This window comes from Cyanistes caeruleus, chromosome 2 (genome assembly GCF_971803275.1).
Source record: "Cyanistes caeruleus chromosome 2, bCyaCae1.hap1.1, whole genome shotgun sequence".
Taxonomy (NCBI): Eukaryota; Metazoa; Chordata; class Aves; order Passeriformes; family Paridae; genus Cyanistes; species Cyanistes caeruleus.
In genome coordinates, this window is record NC_141702.1 from 21,887,773 (window position 1) to 21,904,583 (window position 16,811).

The 16,811-nt window shown below is 34.5% G+C and overlaps 1 protein-coding gene across 4 annotated transcripts in view; it reads right to left on the minus strand.

Moving 5' to 3' along the window:
- Nucleotides 1-16,811, minus strand: part of CSMD1 (CUB and Sushi multiple domains 1) — a 1,072,055-nt gene that overhangs the window by 142,254 nt on the left and 912,990 nt on the right. For all 4 annotated transcript variants that reach the window (XM_086876027.1, XM_086876026.1, XM_086876028.1 and 1 more), the window contains exons 31-36: nt 15,997-16,113; nt 14,406-14,519; nt 12,443-12,538; nt 5,079-5,282; nt 3,840-3,964; nt 3,135-3,231 (exon numbers count right to left, since the gene is read on the minus strand). In XM_086876027.1, coding sequence (XP_086732153.1) covers nt 3,135-3,231; nt 3,840-3,964; nt 5,079-5,282; nt 12,443-12,538; nt 14,406-14,519; nt 15,997-16,113 — 753 coding nt within the window. The remainder of the gene's footprint in view (nt 1-3,134; nt 3,232-3,839; nt 3,965-5,078; nt 5,283-12,442; nt 12,539-14,405; nt 14,520-15,996; nt 16,114-16,811) is intronic.

Sequence of the window (16,811 nt, forward strand, 5' to 3'; positions counted from 1 at the left end):
GTCAGAGAGACCTGGAGAGACTAAAACAATAGACTATCAAGAGCAGTATGAACTTTAACAGAGACAAGTGCAAAGCCCTGCATGTCTGTTAGAATAAGCAGAAGAGCCTCCTACAGGCTAGGATTTGTGTGGCTGGGGAGCAGCCTTGCTGAAAGGTCCTGGGACTGTCGCAGTGGGCAAGCTGAATATGTGTCAGCAGCGCACTGCTGCAGCAAAGATGGCAAATAGGTTCCTAAGCTTCATCCAGAGGGGCATTATGAGAAGAGGCAGAGCATGCTGCTCTTCTCAGCACTTGTCAGGCTGCGAGTGGACTCTTGTGTCCCATTCTGGTCCTCACAATGCAAGAAGGATAAGGATAGACTGGAGAGGTCCAAAGGAGAACCATAAAGATGATCAAAGGCTGGAGAATTTACCCTGTGAGAAAAAACCAAAGGAGTTAGGGCTCCTATTCCTGTAGAAGAGGAGGCTCAGAGGGGATCTCATCACATTATTCCAGTACCTAAAGGGTTTCTCAGTTCACTGGGAGCCACAAGGAGAAGACAAGGGGCAAGAGATCCAAGATGCATAGGGGAGTGTTTCATCTTAGCATTAGAAAGAACGTTTTTACAGTGGGAACAACCATGCCCTGCAGCAACCACCCAAGCAACAAAGTGGAATCCCCATCACTGGAGGTTTTGAAGATACAACTGGACAGAGTGCTGGACAATATAATCTAAGCTCTCTTTCCTACAAAAGGTTAAACTACGTGATCTTGTGAGGTCCTTCCCAGCCTGGATTGTTCTATGATTTTATGATTCTATGATCTAACTGGATCACTATTGTTCACTTGCTAACCCCTGCCTTTTCTGGGATTGGGTATATGAAGCATGGAAGATATGTTTCAGTGTGGTAACCAGATGTAGTGTCCTAATTGTTTTGAGCTTCCTTTCCTGTCAATAGAGAGAAATCATACTTAACGGGCAGGAGCAGATATCATTGATGATAGAATAAGTGTAGATATTGCCATGCTAGAGATGTGTAGATATCTAATGCTCATGTAGACAGATACCATGGTAGGATACTGGGAGTTTTACAGACTTCTTAACCTTTTGATTGAGAATCTGTAGTCTGGAAAATAGGCAACTCTCCTAGGAGGCAGTAAATGCACACAAGTTTTGCCTAAAGGCTTAAAAAGTAAAGAGGACTGATAGGTTTTCTATTTAAATGTTCCATTATGGTATTATTACAGAAGATTGTATCCTTTTCAAGTATCAGCAATGGCAACAAAGAGTAATGCATCTCATTCCAGAGGTAAACGCTACACTGACTGTGTGAAAGTCTGTTTAGCTATCTAAGAAATTTCCATGCCAAGATCAGAGATCAATGTTCATTTTAAGCATTTCTTGGATTAGCACAAGCATACAGCATGGATCACATTACCTAATTTCTTTCTAAATTGAATCACCATCATAAGAGTACATTATCCAGATGTCAACCTCAATGGGTATGCTGTATTTGCATTCTCTGTCTGTATATGTCTATGCACACACATATATATGTATGTATTCAAAGGCAGGATCTGCTCTACACATCGTGCAGCCAATGCTGTATAGAGAAGAGGCCTGAGCTGAGCACAAGGACCTCAAACACATAATCTCAGTCATCCAGGAATCTTGGAAGTGATTCGCCAAAAAGAAACAGATTCAGTGAATTCACCTTTCCAAGTCAAGTCTGTGACATAATTAGCACAATTTAGTCAGTTCTTAGTAATTGTACACCTTTACCTCTTGAATGTGTGTTTAAAAGACAGAGGAATCCACAGAGAGTAAATCAGAAGACAATGGTTTCATAAAAGATTTAGTAAGAGAGAAATTTTACCACTCATGAAATCATGCCTGGAATTCAGTTTCAACGTCACATCACTGGTTCAGTTTTGAGAACAGAAGATTTCATGCCCTCCTTACATATTCTTTCCCATGCAAAAATATAGCTCTTCATTTTAAGTCTGCCATTCATTACACTAGAGACAAAGCCACAATAAATCCATGCTACTGTATCTCCAATTAAATATTTCTAACACAAAAAGCTGTCTTTTTCAATTTCCCTGAAAAGTAGGAAGGCTTTTAAGCTAAAGTAAGATGACACACTTAATTTGTGGAACAAGGAAGAGTTTTGATTCTTGAGTATTGTTGAAATAGAGTATTGTTAAATGCATAATTTCATCTCTTCTTCATCCAATGGGGCCAATGTATTTGCCATATAATTCACTTCCAAAAGTAGATTTATTTTCATAATTTCTTTTCCCTTATTTACCACACAGCCCTGTTACTAGTTTGAAGTATTTCTGAGCAGCACTTAGACAGTGCCATGGCCTTCTCACACCATCCCACCAGTGAGCAGGCTGGGGATAGCCAAGAATCTGGGAGGTGACACAGCCAGGACACCTGCCCTTAACTGACCAAAGGGATATGCCACACCTTATGGCATTGTATTCATCAGAAAGTTTTTGAGCTGATTCTTCACTTCCTTACTAATCCAATATGCATCTATACTTTAAAAGTTACTTAATCCCTTTCTCTTGGTTTGGTTTACAGAACACACTCATTCTATTAAAAAAATGTCCCATATAAAAAAAGAAAAGTGTATGTGCTAGATGTACATTTTAAACAACTAATTATCTGTTTTTGTTATATCCCAGTTGTTTTATTCAGTTTGTTCTGTGAGGTCTGGTGGGTTTAGATGAAGATTGAATTCTTCATCTCTTTCATGAGAAAGGCAGGCTAATAAAGATAAGTTAAGTCAAAGCTATCAAAGGAAGACCCTTGAATGTCAGTGCCAGTTTATATCACAATATCTCCTCTATGAGAAGGGCAGGAAAGATAAAAGAAAGGGGTTTTTTTAAGTAATTTATCAACTAAATTCCACTAATCAAAGTTAAATATTTTATTGTCATATTTTCTTCTGAAAACCTCTTTGAATTTGAATATTGACATGTTTACACCACCTGAAGTCTCCCAGAAATGAGAACATCTATTAACAGTATCAGAAATGATGGAATACGTACTTCTTGCCTATATGTGTGAGTAAATAAAGACATATTCTCCCACATACATATAAATACAAAACTGTGTCTTTAAATCACAACATATCCTAACCTGAAAAGCTCCCAAGTCGCGGTGCTGTCATATCTCCACCGTCATATATTTCAAGGGAGTCCCAATTATGTTCAGTGGCAAAGCTGATGACCTGGATCTATAAAACAGGACCATAGAACCTTTTTAGGACAACAAGCCATGGGCATTTTTAAATGTTCTAAACCCAACAAAATGAAAAGAGAACACGTAGCAAAGAAAAGAGATCCAAACAAAAGAAACATCAGTTAAAAAAATGTACATAAAAAAATCAATATTCAGTTTTTGCATTGTATTAACTCTTTGAAAATATGACATTAGATAAGTAAGAAGGATTTTGCTTATATGTTGCATCATTTTAAATAATTACTCAAAGGGTAAATGAGCAGATAATCAAGATAGCTTCAGAGCTCTCAAGGGCCTCAATAATACCATAGCAGATAGAAAGAGTTGGTATTTGCATATCAGATTGAAGGATCAGGACCTGCTTTCAATATACTACACAATTAAAACAGAAAACAGCTTGTTAATAATTTCTCATTCATACCCCCATGTGAAAATAAAATAACATCAAATAAACTAACCAAGGAAAAATAATGAGAAATACAGAGCACTAATATTTCAAGTACTCCACCCCCTCAATTACAGGATTACTAATTTATGAAATTTTTAGAGAAATAACCAAAACAAAGTATTTAATATTCCATGCTTGACAGAATACAGACTTGCCTGAATACCTGATCCCTCAGTCACTATGATTTTCCACACACAATTCAAGCTGTTACCATAAGGTTCAGGGTAACCTGGTGAAAGAATAGTACCTCTGCGCTCAGTAAAATTCCCACTGCATGGCACTGAAAGAAAATATTACCACAGATTATTACACAACTTAAACTACTTTAGAGAACAGAAAAATAGTAATAATTTCACTAAGATCAAGATAATTATAATAATTTAATTTTGTAGCATAAACACATAGACATGAAGCAATCATCTGAACTTAGAATGAATCTTATATAAAATATATTAATGATTTCAAGCATGAGACAACCTGACTGAATAAACAATTCAGAAATGACCTTCATTTTGCATGTGTACAGCTTAAAACAGCCCAGCATCAGAGCCTAATCACCTCATACCTTAGAGTAACAACAAACTGTAGACATAACATTAAACACAAACATGATTCACAGAAATCATGTGAATTTACCCGCAACCCAAGACAGGTCCAATATTGAATCTAGCTGATAAAGCAGTGTAGTACATTAAATATTTTTTACTATATACACACTTGCTTCCTTAAGGTTAAAGAAAACAGAACAAAAAAAATATATAAAACCGAGAATACACAGAAAATAGGATACCTATATTTATTTTTAGAACATTCTAGTTAATTCTAGAGTAAAATTCTAGGAATAGCAATGACTTTTGGATATAAATCCAAAGAGGGAAACTGTAAAACATTTCAATATTTACAAATAAATATTTTGGAGTGCTAAGCATTATTTCAGCACAGGTCTATTGACAGATTAAGAAAATTAGTTATACCTAACAATGCTATCATTATTCAATGTGCACTATGCTTTTGCTTGAGAAAGGAATCATCCTATGTGTGATAGAAATACACAACAAGTACTGTGTAATAAAACAGGCAAAAGCACTTCTGGAGAATAAATTCTGTCCTGTATTTCAAGCTGTAGATAAGTCATGAAAATAATGAATGTTCAAGAAAATGTGCATCACACTTGTTCATATAATCTAAATCATTATATGAAACAATATACTGCCTATGAGCCAGCTGGTACTCAATTATTTCTTGATATGGAAAACTGCTTTTTTAAATTGGGCATGACTGATATTAATCGAAGGAGAGTGACTATATGGGTTAAATATTATTTTCTGAAACAATTCCTGATTCCTCATTCAGAAACATGTGACAGAACAGACAACGTAAATGTAATTGCTTACCTACACAGCTTGGTACGGTGTCATTCCACTGAGCTAAGGCATTTGGTACAGACTGACACCGGATAGCTTTTGAGCCTTGTAGCAGATAGCCAGGACTACATTCAAATCGAACAACAGAGCCTGCTGAAAATTCAGAGCCAATTCTCCTTCCATATCTAGGCTCAGGAACTGAGCTACACTGTGTATCACTTGTGCGTGGAACAGCTGAACAAAGAAAGGAAAATATAAAGTCATGAATACAAATGACAGTCATAATAAAAAAAATTTAAAAAAAAAATAATAGACCAGTAAGAAGGCTGACTGTTTCTTGTATGACAGAGCTTAATTCATGTTACTTGCTCTGCTCCTGTACTCTCAAAGAAAGGATTAATGCTTTCATGGCTATTAGCTGGAATGGGGTTTTGCTCTGTGCCTGTGTACAGTCATGTGAGTGCCACGGCAGCTTGGAGACCTTTAGACTTTGGATGCACAGCTTTAGGCATGAGAAGATCAGTGGGTGTTTCTGCAGCCCTCTTCAATGACAGGATAGTACATCTACCACCTACTTCACTTAATAAATATGGGGCTTTTGGCTTATCACTAGAACTTTTTTCAGGAAAAATTTATGGTGTAACTAATCAGATACAAAGACAACATAATATCTTACAAATATTTGATTTATTGTATTGAAGAATATGAAGTGACAACAATATCCACTTCCAGGCTATTTCAGTGTTTTCTTTTGACAACAATTATTTTTTACCAATAATGTTTGGGAATTCATAAACCTGATGTGATACAAGAGCAGTTAAAAGACTGCAAGTAATATATAAAGTGCAAAATAATAACATGTGTTAGAAGCCCATGGGATTATTTTCTCTTTAGCTTCATTATTTATAAACACTTCTTGATAACAGGTATTTTTTATACCTACTCACTGTTGCTATTTTGCATGTTGTTCATGTATCACACTTGTCCTTACTACATTTCATTTTGCAGTTAGCTAGTAAATGCCAATTTAAAAACAAACTAAACATATTTATATAGAAAATAACAGAGGCATAATTTGTGTGAAATATCATCTATGTTTTACAGTATAATAAAATGATGGTATATTAAAAATAATCTCATTAAATATATGTAATTTTTCTGTGTGAGTGGCATGTTTAAAATTTTTGTTTAATCAGCTTGGTTTGTTCAAGAATTAGTTTTAGAGCATCACTGCATCTAGATATGAGTAACACCATGAAATTTGATTGCTTTGCAGTCCTTAAATAAACAATACAAAATGACACCAGGGAGAAATAAAAAAAAAAGAAGGTGGGTGTTACACTTTATTCCTGGGAAATTAACAAGGATGGTGCTTCTGGCTTACTAATATAAACAGAATCACAGTTATATTTAGTTTTATTTTACAGCACTGTGTTTAAATTCCTTTGCTAACCCGTAAGAGTGAAGAGTGATATTTCTATCTGTTCATGGGCACAGCTGTGCACATCCCCACCGTGCCTATTCAGCTACCCTGGTCACTACCTAAAAGACAAGGCATATAGAGCCTATAAATATTTATTTTAATATTGATGAGTTTATGCTCATCCTATGTTTTATACTGTTATTTATTCTATTCAGAATAGTAAGTTTTAAGTACTTATAAATGCTCTGAAAATTAACATTTCTTAACAAGTTGGCTACGGAACACTAATTGAAATAAATTCAATCTTAAATCTAGCATTAAACATGCCACACATTTTAGCAGAGAATTGAAAGTTGTCATTTATGATAACATTATGTTCTACCAGTTTAAGCATTGCTACCAGATATAATAGTTAAGTTTGTCCAAGTATTACTGAATGTAGAGAAAATATTTTTCTAAAAAGATTTAGAAATGATTAATAGTAGCAATAATGGGAAAATACATTATCTTTTTTATTAATATGCAATGAGTTGATTTGTCAGACAAGGTCAGAGAGATGCAGTAACACGTATTTTTCTTCTAAATCGGTACATTGGTTGGTTGGAGATGATTTTAACCTTGGAAGCTACAGAAAGTTGTGAATTGTACTCACAATGTAATAAATGGTCAGAGGTAAACTAGAATACTCCTAGATAAATGCACAGTATGGAAAAACAAAAGCAAATCCATTTTATTGGTTTTTTTAAATGGTTAAAGCCCTTACGCAGTTTAAACAAACAACGTACCTTTCAGCAAGCTTTATGTTCCTGCCTTTGTTCAAATAACTAGGACTTTGTGATTAAGTTCTCAACAGGACCTCAGTATCACACAGATGCTCTATGAAACTTGTCCATGCATGCAGTTCTAACCATGGAAGGAAACTGTTCTGTACTTGTGGAAGAAAAATGATGAAACCATATTTCAAGGATTTCACACAGTCACAGTTCTTCCTGATCATAACCTGCAGGCCACATGGAGACTGCCAGGTCAATTCAGCTGACCCAGCTTGCTCTTTTTTGCCCTTTTATTTGGATTAATAGGCTGCACTATTTTACTCAAGCCTTTTATTCCATGTTATTGTATTATGATTACACTGGAATAAATGATGAATTTACAACTGCCTACATGATGATGGCTGCTCACACATCCAATCTCATGACTGTCATATGCCTGGAGCTATGATATGTATACAGCTTCCATGTAATTAAGCATTAATCCATCCCTTGGTCAGGGCTACTAGTTCAAATGGGCATTTTGGCCATGAGATAAATCATTCACAATTATGTGACAGCAGAGGGCTCAGGACATTGTTGTGGTTAAACCGGTTTTGATTCAGGAAGTTAATACTTAATTTTACTTAATTTATTACCAATTTTACACAAACTTCTGATCAGTGATTCAGGAATTAAAAAGAAAGAGGATACAAGCAATCAAGTAAGTTAATTAAGCAATTTTACTTCATTCTCATCAGGCTCAACTTCAAACACCTGTCCTCCCGTTCTTTTTTTCAACTTCGTTGTGTCTATCCTTATTGTTCCAATGAGGTGAGAGGAAGCACAAGAATGGGGTATATGCTCTCTTTTTGCTTTCCCCTACCTCCCCTGCCAATGTGCTTAGCATTTTACTCATCTTTCTCCTCCTTTTTGCTGCTTCAGGTTTCCACATCACCCTGTTTCTGAATGTTTGTTCTTCAGCATGGGTCATGCTTGGGCTACAGTTCCTCAAAGATGTCCCCTACTACAGAATAGTACTTTCAGAGGCTGCCAACCCCTCTGAGATGTTCTCACTGCAGCAGGTGTCACCCACAGGCCATAGTCCCTTTGGAAGTACAGGTCCTTTGGCAGGAGGCCCTCTTTCCAAGAGTGCCTCCAACAATCCCTCCAACAGCATCTCTAGCAGCACGTACCCAGAAGCATCTCTGCCCCAAAGCAGTTGTCACTCTTAAATATTTCTGAGTACAGGCATCACATGTTCCTCTGAATAGTGTGAATTTTGGCATGTGAGAGATGGCTTATACCAGCTTCACAGGATGCTGTTTGTGAATGGCATGTGGTAGCTCACAGCCTCCTCCCACACAGGTCACCACCTCAGTCACCTGCTAGTTAAACCTTTACCTTCTCACAAGTCCAAAGCTTATCTGTCTTACTTAACAGGCAACATGACCTGACTGACAATTTCAGCATCACTCCTGGAGTATTTTCCATTCACTGTGTGGAAGAAACTCTTGCTCAGCCTCCTATGGGAATACCATCTTTCCCTATGTATTTTTTTCACTCAATTTTTTAAGAGGGAGGAAACTATAGGAAAAAAAGCCTTCCTATTTCTCTAACCCTTGCCTAGCAACCCATCTGAAGAATCCCTACAAGAGTTGTGCAGGCAAAGGACACTTTTAACAGTGAGATTTAAGAACATCCTATAACTTTCAATAATAGCATTGGGAAATTTGCATCCATGCAATAGTAATCCATACTTTTTTGTTGTAACGAGACCTTTTAGCACCTCTCAACAAAGAATGTCAGATCATCTGTTTTCATTATAATATTGCCCTCTGAAAGCTATTTTCCTGTGAGCATGCTATCTCTAATATGATAGCAAATGTAGGGGCAGTTTACTAGCACTCTTAAATTAGTTCACACACCAGAAATACTTTTTCAGACTAAAAGCTGACATTTTACTGAGATCAGCCCTGACAGCCACAAACATCCATGGCTGCAGTTGTATCAAATTATTCTGTTGCCAGCAAGAAACACCCAATGACATTTAAAATTGACATTTTGCTCAGTTTTTCAGAAGTTTTACTAATACACTGTTAATGGTTACTGTGAGACAAGAAATGCTAAAGATACAAAATCACCATGAGGTACTATCTTTTTTTTAATCCTCCTCTCTCTCCCCATTTTAAAAAGAACTGCCTTAAGAAGAGATGCAACACAAGCTATTGATAACAACAAAGTAAGGTAATTCCACTGTGCTTATAATGGGATTTAAATAGTCCATGTAAAAATGTAGTACAGTTGCTAACACCTATAAAAAGTTAGGAAAATAGTTAATTTCTCTAAAAGGTGACACAGCTGACAGCTCAACTGAAATATCTCCAAGTTTATTTCAGTTGGAAGAGACCTACAGCAGCCATCTAGTCCAACTGCTTTTACAATTCAGGACTGACCAAGTAAAAACATGTTTTTAAGGGCATTTTTCAAATCCCTCTCAAACACTGACAGGCTCAGGGCATCAATCACATCTCCAGGATGTCTGTTTTAAAGCAGGACATGTGTCACAGTGGCACATACAAAAAGTAATACTAACAGTCTAAGTTCTGCTCTCTAATTACATTTAGCAGTCAATGTGGGGTTGTGCATTCAGAAATTAGATCATCTTGATTGTTAAAGTCACAATCTTTTTTTACTCTTATTTCCCTTTGTCTTCTTCATCCTAGCATACTAACTTTCTTAATAATCGTCTTTAAAATCTCAATTGACCTAATAAACTAGTTCATGCATTTATGTTGCATAACAAGTAAAAAGGAAAAATATTAACACCCCATAAATGTTTGGACAGTAGAAAGGTTTTTTTTTACATTAAATTTTACATTTTAAGGAAGGAATTCTGTACTGCTGCAGCCTGGGTTACATAAAATAGAGGATCTTTTTCCTTAGGTGATGTCATAGCAGGAAGACAAGCATAAGAAAGCCTGAAAAAAAAAATCCCAGTCTTCTTACATATGATTGTTCTTTCTATTTTTCAACTGATATACCTGACCCTAATATTTTGGAAGACTCGATATTCATTCAGTCTCATATTAGAGGCACTCTTTACCTATTGCAATAACTACAAGGAAATGTGATCATCTGAGAAAAAAAATGAAGTCATAGAGGGCATATCCAGATAAAAAGTTTTTGAGAAAGTGGCTTCACAAAAGCCAGTAAATCTGAATCAGAAGGAAAAGCCCCTGTCAGTTGCTCAAACCTGAATGTGAAATAAGGCAAGCAATAACTTTTTCTCCCTTGAGCCTTCCTTTTAGTTTTTGCCTATAGTGTTGTCAACCTGGACTTCTCAAGCTGTATCAGATTCCATTTTCTATAGTAATTATTCTCCATTTTTCAGTAAATGTTTTATAGAACTGTGAAACAAAATTGACATCAGCCCAATGTGATGGAAATGGAATGGAAAAGTGAATAGGGAAGAAGGTCAACCTGGAATAGAGGGCAATAAATAAAATTATTGACTTTTCAGACCAGATTACTGTGTTCAGTGTGATAGCAGATGTCATTTCTGAAGTATTTAAAAGGCGAGCAAGAAGGTGGTCATTGGAAGTATGATCACATGCTTTATAAGAAGAGAAAAAAATTTCAGAAGGGTAGAGCTTATTAAATACCACTAAGTGATTAGCCAATATATGTATACATATATAACTATTTAGTAAAGCTCTTAAGATATATTTTAAATATATTAAAATCTCATTGTATTTAAATAGCTTCATGATTTTTCTGAGACAAAGTGACTTTGTCTAACTCTTTTTGTGCTCTCATTTGTTAAAATCTATTTCTTATAGTTACTAAAAACATAAGTGTCTGAAATGAGGCAGAGCATTGTGCTCATCTGGAGACTTCCTGTTGAAAAGAAATCTATGTATGTATATATTCAGCTAATAGAATCATGGGGTTTTATCACTATGAATTCTTCCACAGCAGCAAAAAGTAAAAATTTAAAGTGTTAACACTAACACAGTAATATGTCATTCATATGCAAATGGTAGGAACTCAAATGCTGAAATCTCTTTTCTAATTCCTGAAGTTTATAGTCTCCCTCTTTTACTGTTAATTTTGGATAATAAGTATAAGTTTTAATGCAAGTGTGTGTAAGATGCTTTTGATGTGTAAAAAGGGCTGATAACAATATCTTGAGGTATATCCAAAGTATCATGTGCAATCATGGTGATATCTTTCTATGAACACTGGAGTCAGAAGGCTTAAAAGTCAGTCCTAACAAGCTTCTTAAAATTGGGAAACATTCTTGAGGGGAGACAGTTCTTTCCATTTATTTGTTGTGTCAAACTAGGACCATGCTCAAATCTTTAAAACAAAAAACAAAAAACCAACCAACCAAACAAAAAAAATAAAACAAACAAACAAAAAAAGTAGTCTAGGCATCTTAACAATATTTAAAACTATCCCAAATTACTTCCACACTTCACTTTAGGAAGAGTGTGCAATTTCTGTCTGATTAAGCTTACTGGGTTTGTATGCGATACATCTAGTGAACTGTCCAGAAGTCAGTCCCTTTGGGACTACATTTGTTGCCCATACAGGCAATGAATCTGTAAGCAATGCTCCTGGTGTCACCAGACTGCAGTCGAGACTCATGGATCAGCTCAGTGTACTCAGCTGCTCAGCAGAATGCTAACAGACTTGGCCATGCCATGTCACTCTTGCATTTCAGCTGCAGCGTGCAGACGTGCACATAATGTCTGCTCAGGTTCAGCTGAGTCAGAAACAGACAAGCAAGTCTCCTTCAATACTGAAACAGCCTGATGGTCTCTGCTGCAGCAATTTTCTCTCCAAGCTCTTCAAAAAGACAGCATCCTTAGCAGTCTGAGCAAAAACTCTTGAAAAATCAGCTGGGAATACTAAGAAAGACTGATACAATTAAGCACACTCCTAAACCCCTTGAGTCCACTCAGCATTAACAGAGCATCTGATTGCTGACTGCTGAGAAAGGCTGGACATATTCAAGTCTGTGGGGCCAGACAGGGTAAGCACAGACAGCTGCTGTTATCAAGCCAGTCTGCCATCAGGAGAAGTCCCTGATCTCTGGAAAAAGGTTAAGACTACACTCACATTTAAAACAATACATTAAGATTTATGCAGAATTTAAAATAATACAATTAATGAAATTGGCACTTGTGTCTTCCACCAAAAGTAGACACGTTTACCTTGGTAAACAAAGTGAAACCCTCTGGCTGATGCCCCACTCTTAGCACTGAATCGCAGAAGAATTTGATTAGATGTAGCCAAAGGCAATGTCTCTCCTACAAATGGGAACAGAAAATAAGTACACAAAACAGAAACAACAGTTATAGCTCTTCAATACATAATCAAATATGCTGTTGAAAACACAGTTTCATATTTTCCTCTATAGTGAAAAAATACATAAGTAACATTGTACAAAATTAAATTTGCCATTGCCAGAATAAAAAGACTTCAACAAGAGAAACATGTGGAATTTACTGCAGCAGCTGGAACTAGAACTCCAATAAACTACTTGACTGGAGAACCCTACTGTCACTTGGGGACAAAATTATTAGAAGACTTTTAGCTAACCCTTTTCTGTGACTGAGAGGATTACTTTGCCTTGCAAAACATATTCAACAAATAAAAGTATTTGAAAAATGCCACAGGGATCTTCATGGAATGTTTATCATTTCAAGACTAAAACTGAAAGAGAGCAAACCCATGATTTGTTTTATGTAGTGGCTTCAATAAAATATATGGTCACACAAGAACTATATTACATTATTAACTTTCTTATGGCATTGCAAATTTTATTTCTGACTTGAGGATTAATAAAAATATTTAATATACTTTATCTCCTTTCCTGATATATCTGTCAGGAGCCATGATAGAAGTTCAGTAATGAAAAACTATAGACAAAATTGCAGTACTTTTACAATGATTCCACTACATATTACTACTGTTTTTATTCTCCTTGGACTGTATAAACCCATATTTTATTAAATTCTACAGAAACAAATGATGATTTAAAATATTGTATATAAATAAGAGTAGTAGTTTGGCAAAAAATTCTTTCACTTTGATTAATTTTATATTATTACAATAGTGATACCATGTAGGAGAAACCTATTCTAAATCAATGTGAATCAGATATGTCACAAGTAATAAATAAAAATCAGAAGTTTAAATACCCTTCAAGTATTTTTAAATGTCTGCTATGAAAACAGACATTAGTTTCAACTTTCATATGACAGTCTGATGCAGTAAAATTTGGTGCTGGGATGAGTTGTCTCCTAAATTTAAAAATTTAATTTTGTTTTGTTGCTGAATTCTTGTCAGTAATTAAACAACTCCTAGAATTTTTTGTGAACTCTTATTGCGAAACAAATAGCTGGATTCATCAGAGGAAAATTAGAAGCTGAGTTTTTAATGTAATAATATATTTTATATAAATCAAATAGATATGCTACATTATTTTCTTATTAAGCATTTCTCCAATCATTCAAGGTAAACACCAAGAAGCCATGAATAGCCCTGTACTGCAAAAATATTAAACTCACATACAAACTCTCCTAAATACTAGAAGTGTTTGACAAAACACATTCATAGGTGAAGAAATATAAAAAATATACTTACATATCACTGAAGATAATCACATTCATTATATATGCATACATTGGAAATTTGACCATGTTGAAATCCATAAAAGCTTAATTATGATTTCATAAGGTCAGCATTTTGCTATAGTTACCTGAATGCAACAGCTAGCCTGCTTTTAGTCTAAGTGCATGTTTGCATACAGATAATTGCATTTTGTAAATATACAAGTAATTTGTGTTTCAATTAGCCATTCAGAATATGTAGATGTGTATTTCAAAAAGTTTAGGGGGCAGAGAAGACAATTATACCATCCAATCTGTCCACTTACATAGAGATCTGAGAACTTCATTCAACTATTTCTACACTCACCCCAGTAATCAGTCCTTGCCTAACCATATGTTCCAGAATAATGACTTGATTCAAAGATTTAGAAGGGCATTCCATTTCCCTTAGCATCCTGTTCTAATAATTTTATTTCCAAAGTAAATTCATAACATACTCCTGATTACTTTTTTCCAATACTAAGCTCTGTAAAAGTGTATACTTCTTTTCTTTATTAGTTACCTGAGTGGGATCCAGACAGAGAACTAAGAAGTCTAGCCTGAGAGTTTTCTCCATCAAATAGTTCTGCTACATCACTCAAAGCTGTCTGAAAATAGGCAAATTGTCCAAACACAACTGTATTAAAAAAAAAAAAAAAAAAAAAGAAAAAGAAAAAGATAAAGATAAAAAAATAAAAAGAGAGGAGTTAAAAGAAGGACTTAGTCTTTAAAATCAAATTTAAGGATATATTTCTCATTGTCTTATTTGTTAATGAATTCCTGCATGAATTTTTCCAACTTATAAAAATATCTAATATGATAAAACAGCTGCATTAAACTTACATGTAATAATATTTGTTTTCCATATTTTTATTTAAAAAATAAATTTCCATATTTTTAATTAAAACCAAATTTACAAATTTATTAAATCATGCTTTCAAAAAAACTGTGACCTCCAGTCAAACAAGTCTTATTCCATTTTCTTTTTCTACCTATGAGAATGAGAAAATGGAATATCTAAACAGAATGGTTTGTATCAAAATTACATTTCCAAATATCGCAACTATTAAGAATTATCTATTATCACATTGGATTAGTTGCTTACCTTGCTTTAGTCTGAGAAATATTTTTTTAAACATATTGATTTGTCAAATTTTTATATTTGCATTAGTGTTTATCAGAAGGCTATGAAAACTGATCCAATATTAAAAATACCAGTGTGTTACCAGCTTTGACATACTGTTACACTTAATTTTCACTTCAGTTGTACATAAAGTGTATTAATAAATAATTGAATATTACAATTGAATATACATTGAATATTACATTACAATATTGCATTACAACTTACAAGTAAAACGAAGTCAATAAAAATATGATTTTGTCACTCTAGCCATCTATATTTTGTTGACAGCTGAGTCCTTATAGGTTTCATTGTACATGGTACAGAAAGTACCAAATGCATTAAGTTGTGAATCAAGCCTCTTGGTAAATAAGTAGTAAAATGAATCTTACTGCTATTTGTCTGGACTTAGGAAAAACCTGTTTTGCACAAAACTACACCTTATATACAATTGCTTGAATTTTAGAGATTCTGTCCAAATATTTTGATACATTGAAATAATCAGTTTTGTGATTTTTCACAAACATTTCTGGTACTTTTCTGTAGAATTTCTTCTTTTCCCTCCACTGTACACCTTAAACAAATGTGATTCTGCTTATCTTGTCCTTGTCAAAACATGAAAAACAAAAAAGTTACAATTTAAGAGGAGTATAAGGGCTTGTTTTCTGACACTTGATTTTACTTTGCAGGAAGATTGAATGAATGACTATCCATTATTCATTATCATAGGATAATGAATAATGTAAACAATGAAGTTATTCAGGATATGCTTAGATACCAAACATAGACTGGTTTGTTTCTCTTGGGAGAAGTAAAAGGTTCAAACCCTAGAAACATTTTCCATGTCAGGAATATATTTAGTTTTTATAAATAATTTGCAATACAATGTAAACCTAAGGCAAATGTGACCTAAGGTCATTACTTCACATAAAGGACATTTGAACAGTAGGAAAAGGATAATGATTGATAAATCAATAGAAGAAATTCTCACCAAATTCTTTAGGGACAGTTATTGAATAATGGCAAGTCTGTCCAGCAGTGTAATTATGAGGATAATTTGGTGATAAAACCACTCCCTCTGATCCAGTATACTGCCCTCCACATGGTGCTGGAAACAAACGTAAAGAAATATTGATTAGAGCTGTCTGTATTAGTTAAGTCTGAAAAGAAATAATCTAAAGATCAAAAAATAACATTTTACTAGTTCTTCTTTTGTTTGGTTTACCTGTACTGAAATATCTAGTGGTTCTTTCTCAGGATATAATTTTATTATAATTTCTTGAAAATTAGAATACATGCAAGTTTTACCTACAAGTATTCACATAGGACTGGAAATATAATTTATTTAATTGAAAGATACTGTAAACACAGGCTTTAGGTTGGGTTTTCATTTGAATATCTCTCTATGTCTATCCATGTTAAAAACAGGTCAGGAAAATATATAGTACTGCATTAAAAATGGCACAGAGGAATACATAGATATGCTGACACTACCCTACACAGAATGCCAAAAATTCTGCTTTGTGAAAGTGTGCTTGAATTGCTTTATTTTCATATCTTCCTAGATGATTATGAAAAGTGCACATAGATTATACATATAAAAAAATCTTTGGCTTCATATGTATGTGAAAGAAAAAGAAAGTGAAAGGTAAGAGAAACTTTTTAGAGCTATGGAAATTATAAGACATATTTAACAACAATGGAGCTCAAATCCCCAGGATATGTCAATATTTATATGAGTAGTAGTTCTGTATCACGAGAAAAACAATGGACAGTGAACGCATGGCACGTTCCTCCATGTATAGG